This window comes from Schistocerca serialis, chromosome 12 (assembly GCF_023864345.2).
Source record: "Schistocerca serialis cubense isolate TAMUIC-IGC-003099 chromosome 12, iqSchSeri2.2, whole genome shotgun sequence".
Lineage (NCBI taxonomy): Eukaryota > Metazoa > Arthropoda > Insecta > Orthoptera > Acrididae > Schistocerca > Schistocerca serialis.
The window spans coordinates 84,923,702-84,941,333 of NC_064649.1; the positions used below are offsets into that span (position 1 = coordinate 84,923,702).

The 17,632-nt window shown below is 42.1% G+C and overlaps 1 protein-coding gene across 1 annotated transcript in view; it reads left to right on the top strand.

Annotated features, from left to right (window-relative positions):
* Positions 1 to 16,303, top strand: part of LOC126428287 (acetylcholine receptor subunit alpha-like) — a 737,302-nt gene extending 720,999 nt beyond the window's left edge. The window contains exons 9-10 of the mRNA XM_050090204.1: positions 3,720 to 4,008; positions 14,264 to 16,303. Coding sequence (XP_049946161.1) covers positions 3,720 to 4,008; positions 14,264 to 14,455 — 481 coding nt within the window. The 3' untranslated portion in view covers positions 14,456 to 16,303. The remainder of the gene's footprint in view (positions 1 to 3,719; positions 4,009 to 14,263) is intronic.
* The last annotated feature ends 1,329 nt before the right edge of the window (positions 16,304 to 17,632 follow it).

Consider the following 17,632-nt stretch of genomic DNA (forward strand, 5'->3'; position numbering starts at 1 on the left):
AGTAAAAGTAAAGTTATTAGAAATCCTCTGAAGGCTTTTAAGAAAAGGAGAAATGTTGGAAAGCCAAAGGTATGTGTTATTACTGTAAACAATAAAGACGATAACCAAGTGAGTGAACCTAACCTCTCAAATACACCTGCCCATAGCAGTCAAAGTGGGAAAGAAAATACTTCACAGAAGAAGCTTGGTTCAATGAGTGAAAACTATGAATGTCTTATGGGCGAATCGGATGTGAATGAAATATTTGATATGTCGGTTCTCAAAGGAATTTTTTCAAACTGTGTAAGATGTATTCATTGTAGTGAAGTTGGTCTGGAACTCTGCATAGTAAAGCACGTAGGACTTGCTAGTGAAATACAACTGAAATGTGATAAGTGTTCATACATGACCACCTTTTGGAACAGTGTTGCAGTAACTGCAACTGAAGAAAAAGGTAGCAAAATCTACGAACACAGCAACGAGCGATGCTTGCTTTAGACAAGGAACGCCTTCGGGCTGCAGACAGGGCTGTAAAGAGTCTAGAAATACAAGCAAGAGTAAACAGGAGGAGGAACAAAAGGAAGCTGGAGGAGGAGTTTGCAGAGGATGAAGATAATCCATCCTATGGACCTGGAATGCACTAAAAAGTTAATCCAATCTTTGTCGCTCGAGTCCCAAAACTTTTATTTTCTCATACTAATTACATGTTTTCTAAGGATCTTCCAAACATATTTGTTTCAAACTTTCAGTAAATGTTACACAGTACCTTCTGCATAATTTAACACAGCCTTTTTCCAAAAAACTGTATATTTTTGAATATATAAATAAAAAATTGCAAAAAAATGTTGTGAATTTTCATTACAATTGAAAAAAAATCATCTTTAATAACTGAACTAAAATTTTGTAAAATCCCTGTGTTAAGTTGTAGCCCATATTCCAATAAATAATCTGTAAAAAGTTCAACTTCCTACCTCAAATACTTTGTGAGGAAAGATGTAATTTTTAAGCGTTATTTTAACATTGCAAGTATAGGGCGTTCCAGAGCCCCTTAAGTGTCTCATTTCCTAATCTAATTCCCTCAGCATCACCCGACTTAATTCGACTACGTTCCATTATCCTCGTTTTGCTTTTGTTGATGTTCATCTTATACCCTCCTTTCAAGACATTGTCCATTCCGTTCAACTGCTCTTCCAAGTCCTTTGCTGTCTCTGACAGAATTACAATGTCATCGGCGAACCTGGTATGAAATTTTAATATACGTCATCTTTCAAATGTAGAAACACGTCTACCAACTTTCGTTTATGTTACACAACTCCTCCTTCGTGTTGCAATTTTTTTCCATCAGCATATTCCTCCCCCCTCTCCCCCATGAACCAAGGACCTTACCGTTGGTGGGGAGGCTTGCGTGCCTCATCGATACAGATAGCAGTACCGTAGGTGCAACCACAACGGAGGGGTATCTGTTGACAGGCCAGACAAAAGTGTGGTTCCTGGATTGGGGCAGCAGCCTTTTCAGTAGTTGCAGGGGCAACAGTCTGGATGATTGGCTGATCTGGTCTCTCATCAGCATCATGGGATCACCAATTTAGCATTGGACGGCAGCGAGGAGGGTAAAAATCGTAGAGGAAGACAGCGTATCTGTCGTTGTCAATGAACGTCAACTCTTTTCGAAAAATACCTTACCAAGTGGTTAACAGTCATCTCCAATGTACTTAATAGACAAGTTTTCAGCAAATGAAAACGTTTCTGATAACGCCGACTGTGACAGCAGATGAGACGAAAACGGACCATAACATAAGGGTGTTTGTTCCGTTTATCTTGGCCACGCCAAACAACTTTTTGCCCAGAAGCAAGATAAACAATGTATCAAGCATATGTTGTTCAGGTACTAGTGGGACATTAACTTGCATGATTGTCTTTCTTTTAACTTTGTTCGTTCCGAAAATATACTGTACACAGCATAGCGTTGAAATGTATTACTGTATTGTATTGTATGTATCTCTGTTGAAAAGAAGGAAACATTATTGCAGTTACTGTTTTTTTAGCTTACGTTCTTCATAGATGAGTAGAATTTCTACCTTCTCTCCAGTGATGTGCGCTCTACCCACACCATCTTCAACTGAACACCATTGATTGATTCACTGATATGCATTTTCCCTATGTTTCCATTTGTTTACTGTGAAACTATCGCTTCAGCAGGTGGACGAGTTACAGTACCCCTGGTACTTAGACTGTGCCAGTGGCGTTTGTTACATAAATTATGTGTTTTGCCAATGTTATTATGTGAAGAGTTCTTATGTAATGTTAACGAGGTCTGTTTCCCAATAGAACCAGTTGGGGAGAAACGTAACAGTACAAAATATTGCTTCACATTCTGTACATAATGTGGAAAACATACTGTTTCATTTGCTTCTATGATGCGTCTCATGTCATTAGTTACTGTTTATCCAGACATCGAATGATGATGATATCATTATATTATTTTTAATTCAAACAGCTTGATAACTATAGCCACTCTCAGTGTGATGCGTGTGTTGGTCAGTGATGTGTGGGTGGAGAAGATGTGCAGTCTGGTAAGTGTGGTGCTCCGTTGTGTACAAATGGATGGACTGTGGAGTTTGGTGAGTGTATTGTCGTGTGATGAAATGTGGAGTGTGATCAGCGATTGTGTATGAGGTGTAGAACTGGAGAATTTGTAGAGTGTGGTGGAATGTATCGATGTGTTGTGTGGAAATGAAGGAGACCTGGAGTGTGGTGTCTGAGTGTGTGATATGGTGATGTAGAATATGTGATATGTGACGAACCTGTTGGTGTGTAGTGTAAAGATGATGATCATGATGATGCGAAAGGTGGTGTGTGTGTTGGTGTGTGAAGTGGATATGTAGATTCGGACTGTGGTGAGTGCGTCGCTATGCTCTGTGGAAATGGAGAAGATGTGGAATGTGGTGAGTATGTTGCTGTATGTGTGGGAATGGAGGAGATGTGGAGTTTGTGATTATGTTGGTGTGTAAGAGATTTGGGGTATGATGAATGTGTTGATGTGTTGTGTGGGAATGGAGGAGACCTAGACTGTGGTGTCTTGGCGTGTGGTATGGAGATCTATGATATGTGACATGTGACGAACCTGTTGGTGTGTAGTGTAAAGGCGAATATGATGTGGAGGGTGGTGTGTGTGTTGGTGTGTGAAGTGGATATGTAGATTTGGATTGTGGTGAGTGTGTTGCTATGCTGTGTGGAAATAGAGAAGATGTGGAATGTGGTGAGTATGTTGCTGTAAGTGTGGGAATGGAGGAGATGTGGAGTCTTGGTGTGTGGTATGGAGATGTAGGATATGTGATATGTGACAAACCTGTTGGTGTGTAGTGTGAAGACAAAGATAATGTGGAGGGTAGTGCGTGTGTTGGTGTGTGAAGTATATAGATTCGGAGTGTGATGAGTGTGTTGCTATTCTCTGTGGAAATGGAGAAGATGTGGAATGTGGTGACTATGTTGCTGTGTTGTGTGGGAATGGAACAGATGTGGAGTAATTATGTTGGTGTGTGCTGTAGCGCTGGAAGAGGTTTGGAGTGTGATGAATGTGTTGCTGTGTTGTGTGAGAATGGAGGAGATGTGGAGTATAATGATTATGTTGGTGTGTCCCATAGCGCTGTAAGATATTTGGAGAGTGATAAATGTGTTGACGCATGATGTAGAAACGGAGAGTATGCGGAGTGTGGTGAGTGTGCCGGTGTGTTGCACAGCCTGCTGGACGGCGGGCTGCTGGGTGGCAGCTGCCAGGTGCACGGCCCCCTGGGAGCGGCACTGGAGGCAGAGAGACTGTCCGACGCAGAGGAGGCGTGCAAGAGCCCGCCCCCGCTGCCGCCACTGCCTCCACTGGGCCTGGGGCTGGCGGCGCCCCCACACCCCCAAGGGGCGCTGAGGAGTCCCCCAGCCTTCCCCCACTCTCGCTGTCCCCCGGAGGTGCACCGCTCCTGCTTCTGTGTCCGCTTCATCGCTGAGCACACGCGCATGCTCGAGGACTCCACCAAGGTGAGCCACCAGTCTTTGATAAACGCATTAACAGTAGCACTCCAGTAAAGTTACTGTCCGTCATCTATAGCAGACCTACAGTAAGGTTAATAAATCATCTTCACCCGTCATCCACAGCACGCTCTTCATCACCGAGTACATGCATGTACTTGAAGGCTCTGCTAATGTCAGTAAACACTCTATGACCACATCATTACTGGCCAATTTCACTTACATCGATTTGTTGTAGAATCATGGAACATATTTTGTGTTCAGACTTAATGATCTTTCTAGACTCTGAGTAGCTCATCTGCAGAAACCAGCACGTTTTTAGGAAACAGCGGTCATGCGAGACACAGCTGGCCCTCTTTGTGCATGATATACAACAGGCTCTAGATACCGGCTCCCAGGTTGATGCCATATTTCTCGACTTTCGAAAGGCGTTCGACTCAGTGCCGCACTGTCGCTTGCTACAAAAAGAGCGCGCTTACGGTCTGTCCGATGACATATGCGGTTGGATAGAAAGTTTTCTAACAGACAGTCGTCCTGAACTGGGTAACTTCAACAGAAACAAGAGTAACTTCAGGTGTGCCCCAGGGCAGCGTAATAACTCGTCTGCTTTTTACGATTTACCTAAACGATCTGGTTGATGGTATTGACAGCGGCCTTAGACTGTTTGCCGATGATGCTGTGGTCTACAGGAAAGTAGTATCACACGAAAGTTGTGAGCAAATCAATGAGGATTTGCAGGAAATAAATGCGTGGTGTAATGACTGGCAGTTATCTCTCAATATTAGCAAGTGTAACCTACTGCGTATAACAAGGCGAAAATCCCCATTAATGTATAAAATAAATAATCAGTCTTTGGAAGCGGTAACATCAGTCAAGTATCTGGGTGTGACTATTAGAAATGATCTCAAATGGAATGATCAGATTTCAGAAGTAACGGGTAAGACGAACTCTAGATTGCGGTTTATTGGTAGAATCCTGAAGCGATGCAGTCCTTCGACGAAGGAAATAGCTTACAATATACGTTAGTTTTTCCAGTCTTGGAGTATTGATCGTCTGTATGGGACCCTTACCAGTTCGGTCTGATTCAGGAGACTGAGAAGGTCCAAAGAAGAGCGGCAAAATTCGTGACTGGTACATTTAACCATCGCGAGAGCGTTACAAATCTCATAGAAAGTTTGAAGTGGGATACACTTGCAGATAGACGACGCTCTAAACAGAAGGGGCTGCTCACTAAATTCCGAAATCCAATCTTCACCGATGATGTAGAGCATATATTATTACCACCAACTTTCAAGTCGCGTAATGATCATCATTCAAATATAAGGGAAAGAAGAGCTCGTACTGAGGCGTTCAGACAGTCGTTTTTCCCTCGCGCGATCCTCTAGTGGAAAAGAGGGGGAAATATGACTATGGCGCGAATTGTGCCCTCCGCCACACACCGCTTGGTGGCTAGAGGAGTATATATGTAGATGTAGATGTAGATTGTCAGCAGCCTTTCAGTAAATTCTATGCTACATTACCCTGAGTGGTTTTCTGGCAACTGGTGATCTTATGTATTTGCTATAGTTAATCTAATTTTGTCTTTACAGTCCTATGAGACCAGTAAATAGCAGGTTCAAGTACTACTAGATTCTTCAATTAATACTGGTCCTTGAAAGCTTATATGTAGGCTTTCATATGATATTTGGCGTCCTTCTTCAAACAGCTGCCGGAACAGGATTCTTTCCCTGATGCTCTCCTGTGGGTCAAACAAACTTATGACCAATTGTACTTGCCTCATTTATACTTGGCGGATATCGCCTGCTAGTTATATTTGGTGTCGGTCCCCCAAATTTGTGCAATATACTAGTGCTTAAAATGGTTCAAATGACTCTGAGCACTATGGGACTCAACTTCTCAGGTCATCAGTCCCCTAGAACTTAGTACTTAAACCAAACTAACCAAAGGGCAGCACACACATCCATGCCCGAGGCAGGATTCAAACCTCGATCGTAACAGCAGCGCGGTTCCAGACTGTAGCGCCTAGAACCGCTCGTCCACTCCGGCCGGCAAAGCAATCTCCTTTGCAGATTGATAACATTTGCGTAGTATTCTACCACTAAGCCAAAGTCTACCACTTGCTTTATCTATGTCTGAGCCTGTTACACCCAGATATTTGTATGTGGTGGATGATCTCACTTCCACATTATGGAAATTGTAGTCACAGAAACTCTTTTTCGCGACTTTGAGGGGTGCATAATTTTACATTCTTGTATACTTATAGAAAGTTACATTCTTTCCAGCAGTTAGAATACATATCAAGACCAATTTTGTTGTTAAGTCCTGTGGTTTTATCAACATCTAAGTGAACAAAACTCCAGCTGTTTTCAGAGAGTACTTCTTTATAGAAGGAGATTTTCACTCTGCAGCGGAGTGTGCGCTGATATGAAACTTCCTGGCAGATTAAAAGTGTGTGCCGGACCGAGACTCGAACTCGGGACCTTTGCCTTCGCGGGCAAGTGCTCTACCAACTGAGCTACCCAAGCGCGACTCATGCCCCGTCCTCACAGCTTCCTTCTGGCAGTACCTCGTCTCCAACCGTCCAAACTTAACACAAGCTCTCCTGCGAACCTTGCAGAACTAGCACTCCTTACTTCTTTATAGGTTAGAGCATCATCTTCTGAAGTTATCATTAATAGTGTCTGCTAGGTTATTAATATACAACAGGAACAGCTAGCGCCTGACACACTTTCCTGGATCACGGCTAAAGTTATTTCTACATCTGTAAATGATTGTCTAGCCGAGATAACACGCAGCATCCTCGCTACAAAGACGTCCTGAGTTTACTCACAAATTTCTTCTGATATCCGATATGACTGTACTTCCGACTGTAAACGTGGATGTGATGCCGACTCAAATGCTTTTCGGGAGTCAAGAAATACTGCGTCCAACTGACTGCCGACGCATTCAGAACGCCATGTGAGGAAAGCTCAAACTGGGCACTGTATGCAGAATTCATTTTGGTTGGCGTCGAGCAGGTTCTGCTTTTCGAGATACTTCATAACATTCGAGTTCAGGAAAACATATGTCCAACAAAGTTCAGTACTTATGTGTAATGAAGGAATAATGAAATATTTTGTGTGCAACTTGATGGAAGAGATGTAGAATAAGATGGAAAAGGAATCAGGAGACAAATAGCCTATAAAAGATCCAAATCATGTAGTAACGTACGTTATGAGACGGAAGGTACACACAGCATGGAGCCTGCTCGCTTTTTTAAAACCGTTAAATATTGTATATGAGCAATGTACAGCTCTTTTTGATGTCACTCTTCTGGCTGATATGACTGAGCCTGCCACGAATTTTCTCCCGTACCAACTTCATCATCTCACAGTAGCTCTCGCAACCTACGTCTTCAGTTATTTGCTGGCTATATTCCAGTCTCAGTCTACCTCTCTAGTTTTTGCCCTCTACAGCACCATCTAGTACCATGGAGATTTTTTCCTGATGTTGTAACACATGTTCTACCATCCTGTCCCTTCTTCTTATCAACATTTTCCATAATGTTCTTTCTTCGCCGGTTCTGCCGAGATCCTCCTCATTCCTTACCTTGCACCGATCGAGGTGGCGCAGTGGTTAGCACACTGGACTCGCATTCGGGAGGACGACGGTTCAGTCCCGCTACTGGCCCTCTTGATTTAAGTTTTCCATGATTTCCCTAAATCACTCCAGGCAAATGCCGGGGTGGTTCCCCTGAAAGGGCACGGCCGACTTCCTTCACCATCCTCCCCTGATCCGACGAGACCGATGACCTCGCAGTTTGGTCTCTTCCCACAAACAACCCAACCCCTTACCTTGCAAGTCGGCATCCTTCTGTAGCACTACTTCTCAAATTGTTTGATTCTCTTCTGTTCCGGTTTTCCCACAGTCCATGTTTCACGTCCGTACAATGCTGTTCTCCAAACATACGATCTCAGAAATTTCTTCCTGAAATATAGGGCTATGTTCGATACTACTAGACTTCTCTTGGCCAGGAATGCCCTTTTCGCCAGAGCTAGTTTCCTTTTTATGTCCTCCTTGCTCCGTCCATCATGGGTTATTCTGCTACCCACGTAGCAAAATTCATCTACTTCGTGAATGCCAGTTTCGATGTTATGTTTCTCGCTGTTCGCATGTCCTCTACTTCTCATTACTTTCGTCTTCCTTCGATTTACTCTCACTCCATATTATGTACTCATTAGACTGTTCATTCCATTCAGCAGAGCCTGTAATTCTTCTTCACTTCCACTGAGGATTGCAACATCATCAGCGAATTTTCTCATTGATACCCTTTCACTTTGAATTTTGGTTCCACTCTTGAATCTTTCTTTTATTTCCATCATTCCTTATTCGATGTATAAACTGAACAGTAGGAGTAAAACACTACATCCCTGTTTTACACCATTTTCAATCCAAGTACTTCGATCTTGGTTTTCCACTCTTATTGTTCCCTCTCAACTCTTGTAAATATTGTATATTATTCGTCTTTTCCCACAGCTTATCTCTACCTTTCTCAGAACATCTTGTACCATTTTAAATAGTCGAACGCTTTTACCAGGTCGACAAATCCTATGAACATGTTTTGATTTTTCTTTGATCTTGCTTCCATTATCAACTGCAACGTCAGAACTGCTTCCCCAGTGCCTTCACTTTTCCTAAAGCCACAGTGATCTCTAAAGAGGGCAGTCATAGAAGTTGGAAAAAAGATATAGGTATAGAGAAGGTAAATGCAAACAAACCAAGGGTAACAGAAGAAATACTAAAGTTGATCGATGAAAGAAGGAAGTACAAAAATGTTCAGGGAAATTCAATAATACTGAAATATTAGTCACTCAGGAATGAAATACATAGGAAGTGCAGGGAAACTAGGCGACATGGCTGGATCAAAAATGTGAAGAAATCGAAAAATAATCTTTTTCATGTCTGTCTAGCCCCCCCCCTTTTGACCATATCCTCCACCCCTTCTCTCTTTCCATCTCCACCTCATCCTCTTTCTTTTCCACCTGCCCACTACCGCTCGCTCTACACCTTACATCTGCCTCACACATCTCCCCGTCTTCCCCTCTCTCTGTCCACGTCCCCTCTCACTCTGTTCATCCCCTTATCTATCCATCTCCACCTCTCCCCTCCGTAGACATGCCCATCTCCACATGTAGCCCATGCTGGGCAGTCCAGTGAAGCAAGCTGATACTAATCCCACAACATACATGTAATGCCACACATCAGGGGCTTGAAAATCATTTATTTACCCCTGACATATAGGCTGTCATGCAAAGCAGACCGATGAAGAAGGTCAATACTACTGTACCATAACACACTCATATGCAGGCAGTCTACATGTTAGAGCCCAATAAACTATTTCTTGCCCCTGACATGTTGGCTGCCCAGAAAAGTAGTAAGATTTGGAAGGCTAATACGATTCCCACACATTTGTCTGTTGTTCAGGGCAGCCTATACGCCAGAGACTGTAAAAAGAACGTTTTCCCCATCTCCACTCTTATTGAAAATAGAATGTTATAAAACCCGCAATGCTGATACTCAAGAGGCCGACTGTCTGTGTGCCAAATTTATTTGATATCGATCCAGGGGTTTGCGAAAAAGATACTGGACATTCAGTCATACACACATACATTCCGCTTTATCTATATAACATATAAACATGGGACTCATTAAATACGTAAATAAATTCTTAACTATCGATAACAAACCTGTGAATAGAAAGCAGTGTTGATGGTCATTGTCTCTTTCATTCCTCACCTGTTCAAGGTGGTGAGTAGTTTATCCTTCAACTGCATTTTTCGACCATTTCCCCACTGACAGTTCGTAGCTGCATGTCAAGCATGCTTTGAGATATATGGTGATGCTGTGCTCATTGTTCTGATTAATCTTCACCCACACCACATGGGTGGTGGTCGTGTAGCTCATACTCCAGCTAAGTTGAACACCCACGTGGCTGGTTACTGAATCGGGTGCAAAATGTTGCTTGCTGGTGGTTGCAGATTTGCGACTGTATGCATGTGGTGATGGTGCTCAGCGGAATGTTCCTGCAAATCTTCACAGTGAAGTTGATGATGTTCATTTAGCTCACCCTGCAGTTAAGTTGTTCATCCATCAAACCACTAAACAGTAGTTCAGTCTGGTGTGATAGTGGTTGTAGGTAACGCATTACTAGAGGTACGTTTCCATGGGTTTTCACTACTGCCACGTTGCTGGTTATGTTGCTGACCTTCAAAAGGTTTTGTCTGGCGTGACCTCCTGATCACAGTTAAATACAGCGTACTGATCATTGTAGGTAAATGAGGATTTTATCTACTCTAACATGGCAATGGTATTCATGTCTGTTTTCATGTGTCTTTATCCTCATCCACATTGTTGATTATGTAGCTCGTCTCCAAACTAAGTGGATGACAGCTGAATGACTTGTACTGGTAGTTGCAGGTGGAGGCGGAATGGAAATATGTGGTAATAAGGCTCAGGCGATTATTTCCATGTGTAATGTGGGGAAACATCTAGAGCTCAGTTAGGAATACAGCAAAGGAAACACTCATGGGAAACCCAGTGGGCAAGAAGATCTGGTTTGGAAAGGAATGTGCAGATGCCCTGGAAAGGAGAAAGGAAGCCAGGAACAAGTGGCTGAAGGGGACAAATCTGGCACAGGCCAAAGCACAATTTGAGGAGGTCCGAAAGACTACACAAACAATTCTGAGAAGAGCAAATACATAAGGAATATCATCATTGAACCAGAAACAGACTTCAGAGGACAAAAGGTTAGGGAAATGTTTCTGAGGGTGAAGTACCTCTGCAAAGGTCACCAGGCCAAGCAGAAATTTGTCAACGATTCCCGTGATAAGATCCTGACAAACGATAGGGACATAGCTGAGAGATGGAAAGATTACTTTCGATAGCTGCTGAATTGTGATGAACCCGAACTGCAGTTTGATTTCCAGTACCCAATTACAGCCGATGCAGACTATCCCCCAATTACCCCCTGGATGAGATAAAAACCAGAATCAGACACCTTAAACAGAATATGAGTCCAGGTGAAGATGGGATACAGGTTGAAATGATCCAGGCAGGAGGAGAGAAACTTGCAGAAAAAATACACCAACTGATACAGGCAATATGGACCAAAGAAGAACTACCAGGAGAATGGAAAACAGCTCTGATTTGTCCAATACATAAGAAGGGCGACAAACTGAAATGTAACAACTATCGAGGATTCGCCCTGCTTAACGTCTGGTATAAGATCCTGTCAAATTGCCTCATACATATAACTCAGCCAGTAGCAGAATCGGTGATTGGGGAGTACCAGGGAGGTTTCCGGACAGGACAGTCAACAGTAGATCACATCTTCAGTCTCCAGCAGCTCACTGAGAAACTGTGTGAATATAGTAAAGATTTGCATATTTTATTCGTTGATTTTAAGAAGGCCTATTACTGCATACATCGCAAGAGCCTGCTCAACTGTTTAAGGGAGTTTGGCACAGCAGAGAAACTCATCAATCTGATAAAGATATGTCTGAACGAAACACGTGGAAAGGTAAAGATGGGAAATCGCATAACTGAGGAGTTTGAAATTGTGACAGGACTCAGGCAAGTAGATGGGTTATCCCCTATCCTGTTCAACTTTGCCCTCGAGAAGATCGTATGCGAGACATTCCAAGAGAAAAAAGTTTGAAATTGAAGGAAAGAGACTGACATACTTAGCCTATGCAGACGACATCTGTTTACTCTCTAGGTCGGAAGAGGAGTTGGAGTGAATGACCAAAGCACTAAAGGAGCGCTTCAGTCTGGAACCGCGTGACCGCTACGGTCGCAATTTCGAATCCTGCCTCGGCCATGGACGTGTGTGATGTCCTTAGGTTAGCTAGGTTTAATTAGTTTTAAGTTCTAGGCGACTGATGACCTCAGATGTCAAGTCCCATAGTGCTCAGAGCCATTTGAACCATAAACGAAGTGTACCTCGTTATGACACGTGGTCATTGACAGACTGCTGATCATCTACAATCATTGCAGGTTGGGCACCATTCCTACAAGAGTGTGCAAGAACTCAAATACTAGGGGCACTTTTCACTGAGGACTCGTCATGTGAAGCAGAGATCAATGCCAGAATACAAGCAGGAAACCGATCTTACCACAGCCTAGCACAACTGCTTCAGTCCACATATCTCTCCAGACAGTTCAAGATTCGACTGTACAAAACCCTGATCCAGCCTGATGGCTGTGAGACATGGAGTATCCGGAAACAGGACTTTTTGAGAGAAAAGTGCTTCGGAAGATCTTCGGTCCGGTTCTGGATGCAGATACAGGGGAATGGAGGATCAGATACAACCAAGAGCTTGAGGAACTATACCAACAGCCCAACAGAGCAGAAACTGTCAAGGCCAAACGAATGCAGTGTGCCGGCCATGTGGCCCAGATGGAGGATCACAGATGGCCTCTAAAGCTCCTGGATTTCACACCTACAAGAAAGAGACCGCGAGGGAGACCCAAGAAGCATTGGAGGGATGGACTCCATGAAGATTTAAACAAAGTGTCAATAGATGTGGACGAATGGCGGATAGCAACAATGGACAGAATACAGTGGAGGAGGAAACTTGTAGATGCGTGCGGTCCACAGGGCCTGATCACTTAGTAGTAGGAGTAGTAGTAGTAGTAGTAGTAGTAGTGGTGCGAGCTGCATTCAAGTTCTAAGGCCTCCGATTCTTTTCACCGGACTGGAAAGAGATAGAAACATTCGCATTGTTTTAAAATGAGGCCGCGTTCATTGTCAATACATCCCAGAGATGGCAGCACCGTACGGCAGATGGAATTTTACCGCCAGCGGCGAGAATGAGAACTGTTTTAAATACTTAAAATGACGACGTTTTCCTTACTTGAACAGCGTGCAATCATTCGTTTTCTGAATTTGCGTGGTGTGAAACCAATTGAAATTCATCGACAGTTGAAGGAGACATGTGGTGATGGAGTTGGGGATGTGTCGAAAGTGCGTTCGTGGGTGCGACAGTTTAATGAACACAGAACATCGTGTGACAACAAACCGAAACAACCTCGGGCTTGCACAAGCCGGTCTGACGACATGATCGAGAAAGTGGAGAGAATTGTTTTGGGGGATCGTCGAATGACTGTTGAACAGATCGCCTCCAGAGTTGGCATTTCTGTGGATTGTGCGCACACAATCCTGCATGACGACCTGAAAATGCGAAAAGTGTCATCCAGGTGGGTGCCACGAATGCTGACGGACGACCACACGGCTGCCCGTGTGGCATGTTGCCGAGCAATGTTGACGTGCAACGACAGCACGAATGGGACTTTCTTTTCGTCGGTTGTGATAATTGATGAGACGTGGATGCGATTTTTCAATCCAGAAACAAAGCGCCAGTCAGCTCATGGAAGCACACAGATTCACCGCCACCAAAAAAATTTCGGGTAACCGCCAGTGCTGAAAAAATGATGGTGTCCATGTTCTGGGACAGCGAGGGCGTAATCCTTACCCATTGCGTTCCAAAGGGCACTACGGTAACAGGTGCATCCAACGAAAATGTTTTGAAGAATAAATTCCTTCCTGCACTGCAACAAAAACGACCGGGAAGGGCTGCACGTGTGCTGTTTCACCGAGACAACGCACCCACACATCGAGCTAACGTTACGCAACAGTTTCTTCGTGATAACAACTTTGAAGTGATTCCTGATGCTCCCTACTCACCTGACCTGGCTCCTAGTGACTTTTGGCTTTTTCCAACAATGAAAGACACTCTCCGTGACCGCACATTCACCAGCCGTGCTGCTATTGCCTCAGCGATTTTCCAGTGGTCAAAACAGACTCCAAAAGAAGCCTTCGCCGCTGCCATGGAATCATGGCGTCAGCGTTGTGAAAAAAGTGTACGTCTGCAGGGCGATTACGTCGAGTAGTAACGCCAGTTTCATCGATTTCGGGTGAGAAGTTAATTAGAAAAAAAATCGGAGGCCTTAGAACTTGAATGCGCCTCGTAGTAGTAGTAGTCTTCATTCCTTTCACATTGATGGTCATTTCCTTTGCCTCCAGCTGTTCTTGCCCATGAACTCACACTTAGGCAGCTAAATGTGGTCTACTGTTGGTTGCAGGCGATGGAGGATTGGAAGTGCGTGACAGTGGCACAGGAGTGATAGTTTCCATGTGTTTTCATCCTTTCCACGTTAATGGTCGTGTCGTTCACTTCCAGCTAAGCAGCATAGAAAGATCAACGTGGTTTACCACTGGTTACAGGTGAAGGAGGACTGGAAGTACGTGGCGATGGTGCTCGACCGGCTGTTCCTGTGGATCTTCACACTGGCCGTGCTGGTGGGCACAGCAGGCATCATCCTTCAGGCCCCCACGCTCTACGACGACCGCGTGCCCATCGACAAGAAGTTCAGCGAGTTCGCCACGACCACCGTGGTACGCTGCCCTCCTCAGTAGGTGGCCGCCTCCCTCCTACCTCTCCCTGCGATACTCCCGTCCACGAAGGCCACGGAACACTGTGCCAGCTGGGCTCGTGCATTGTACCCGATCCCTGCTCCCGACACGCAGGTGCAACGCGCAGAGCTCCAACGGTTTACTTGATTCTGCAGACGACTTTTTAGTAGCATCGCTAACGCCCCCATGTCCTTCATCGGCATTGTTATCGGCTATTAGGTTCATTCGAAGACTACGGCTTCGTTAGGGGTCTGAAAGCAGCCTCCACATTCCTATAAGTTTAACAATTTATTAGAACCTCCAACTGAAGACAAGTTTCTGGGATGTAGGTCACTATGCTTTAAATGTCATACCTTCCTCCAAATTCACAACTGGCAGGCTCATCAGAAAGCCATGGGTACTATCAGTACTCAGACATTTCAAGAAAATGACGCTGTTTTTCTGGCACTGTACCACAATAGTCAACCAGTCCAATATTCTTCCAATATTTCCACTCATTCACCTCTTCTTTACAAATTCATACCTTGCTTTCATTCTATTATGAACAACACAGTCGGCAACACTTCACTATTTCATGCTACATATTTCTGTAACAAAAATTTTGTAGATTGCAAGAAACTGATAAAAATACTCTGCTAAATATATTATCTTTTATTTTTCTGGAAATTCCATCTTCAGTTAATTTTCCTCTCACTTACACAATATTTTACATATATTGTCATATATTTTATATTCAGTATCCAAATATATGATCTTTACTTGACAATTTTTTCTGACTTACTCCGCATATCTGTCAAGCTTCTTCATGTACAATATCAGTCAGAACACTCACACCCGAAAAGGGCATGTACCCATACCCTTCATCAATTCCCGTTATGTTGCACTTTTTAATTAGACATAAAATCACAAAAACCATACTGTTCTGCAGCTTCTTTAACTTACATCAGCTACTTGACATAAAGACACATTTAATAAGAAAATAATGCTTGTAACTCAGGGTAAAATCAAAGTTACAAAAAAATATACAAAGTTATTTCAGTGACAAGTCTCAAACTATTAGATAATTTATTGGCTATCTGGGTTGATAAGTAGGCAAATTATTGTGTGTCTTAGTTTTATGTAGTGAGCATTGTTGAAAGTGATGTGCTGTTTTAGTGAATCTGTGATCTATCTAATAATCATCCTTAGCCATGGTATTTAGATTTGTAGTAATAGAGCTGTTTAGTAACAGTGACAGTGGAGGAATGTATGCACGATTAAGTTACAAATATTAAAACCAAAACTTTCCTTTTTACATAGTATAATTCAAACTAATTAGACAACTATGCAGACTACATTCAGAAATAATCACAAGTATTTGCAATCAATCACCAGTGAATTTTACATGGAAAAGAGGTACAGGAATTCTCATTACCATAAGATTTCTTATTTTGTTGCCAACTCCAACAAAATCATATTCAGTTTATAGCAATTACTATAAGCTTGTTAAATTTACCCACATCTCCATTTGGTTAACATTACAAGACATATTTAAAATGTGCCTTTATTTCCCAATATTTCATAGCTGCAAGCTTTTACACCATTCTTCATGTATGTAACAGAGCTATGTGCATAAGAAATGAACACGAGTTTGAAGGAATAAGTAATGCCTTCTATAATTTCTTGCTTGCTTGTTCACACTGGTTTTGGGGTATGTTACATGTGATCAGTTGAAATGACATGAGAAATATAAGAACATTATATTCATACAAACCACTAACATTCAACAATGTCAGTCATCAGAAAATATACATTCATTGGTGTTCTAGTCAATTATGTAATATTAGTTGTACAGTTGTTCTATGTTATCATATACAGATATTTACTTCCATTTTTTGAGCATGTGTCTTCCATTGGGCAACTAAGCCTATATTTTAGTATGATTTATGTGTTACTCTTAAAGCAATAATATAAAAATGCATAATTAGAGAGAGAAATACAAATATTTTAACTATTCAAGCAATAATTATGTACTAAAATGAACATTGTCTTCTGGTTTAGACTTCATACAAGTTTGTCTAATAATTTTCATTAAATAACAACATATAGACAACATAAATTAAATATTATGTTAATGTAGTCAGTTCACGCACGTAAAATTGTATGTGATTACTTTATGAATAATTTCTGATTCCACTGTAAAATCAGATTGAAGTAAAAGAAATCGAATGTATACCAAATATGTGAATAAATTATGATATAAAAACTAATTAAATAAATACAACTAAAGACATGACTTTTGAAGCAACATACATAAAACAAAGCAAAATATGAAATGCTGATTTGTGGAAATCTGTTACCAAAATACTATCCCAGTTACTGGCGATGTAAAATTTTAATATGCATGAACAGATGTAGCTACTAAACTCATTTCAGCATCAAAATGGTTTTAAAACAACAACAATGAGTAAGTGAACAAAATAAAATGTAATACTAATAAGTTTGGTTAGCACTAAAAATTTTTTTCTAACTCCCAAAAGTATTTACCAAATTGGTTTTATGTACTTAATAATACCAATCATTTAAAGAATATTAATATTGGTATGTAGATTGTCATTGGCTGTATCATTATTTTTATTCTTGAGCTTATTAATATTTTGCACTGTGCTTTCTATGACTATAGCTGAGCATGTAGTGTGCTGGAAAAGAACAAGCAACAGGACATTTTGCTGAGCCATTGCATGACTTAGTCAGCAATGAGTAGCACTAAAATAACGAATTTGGCATGCAAAATTGAAAGGCAACAAAGGAAAACAGAGCATAGAAAAATGTGCATGTTTTGGCATGAATTGAATGATGCTGAACTAAAATACGATATTTTCTTACAGGGGAAAGTGTCTGTTATGGAATACCTTAACTAAAGGCACTATTGGTGAAATTGCACACATTTCATGGTACAGCTAAGGATATTAGCAAGTAGGACTGTGAGATCTCTATCCATGCAACAGATGGGTGAACACAGTCTTCGAAACTGACTTCTTTCTTCTGGCATAGTTGTTCCTCTGAGGCTTGTATTTGGCAAATTATTTAGAGGAAAAGAAGAAAATTTCTCAATAATGGCCTAATATCTACTGAGAATTGGATAGTGTTCCCTCTGATGGAGAATGGATCTTTGCAGCTAGTAAATTCCTGGATCCAGCA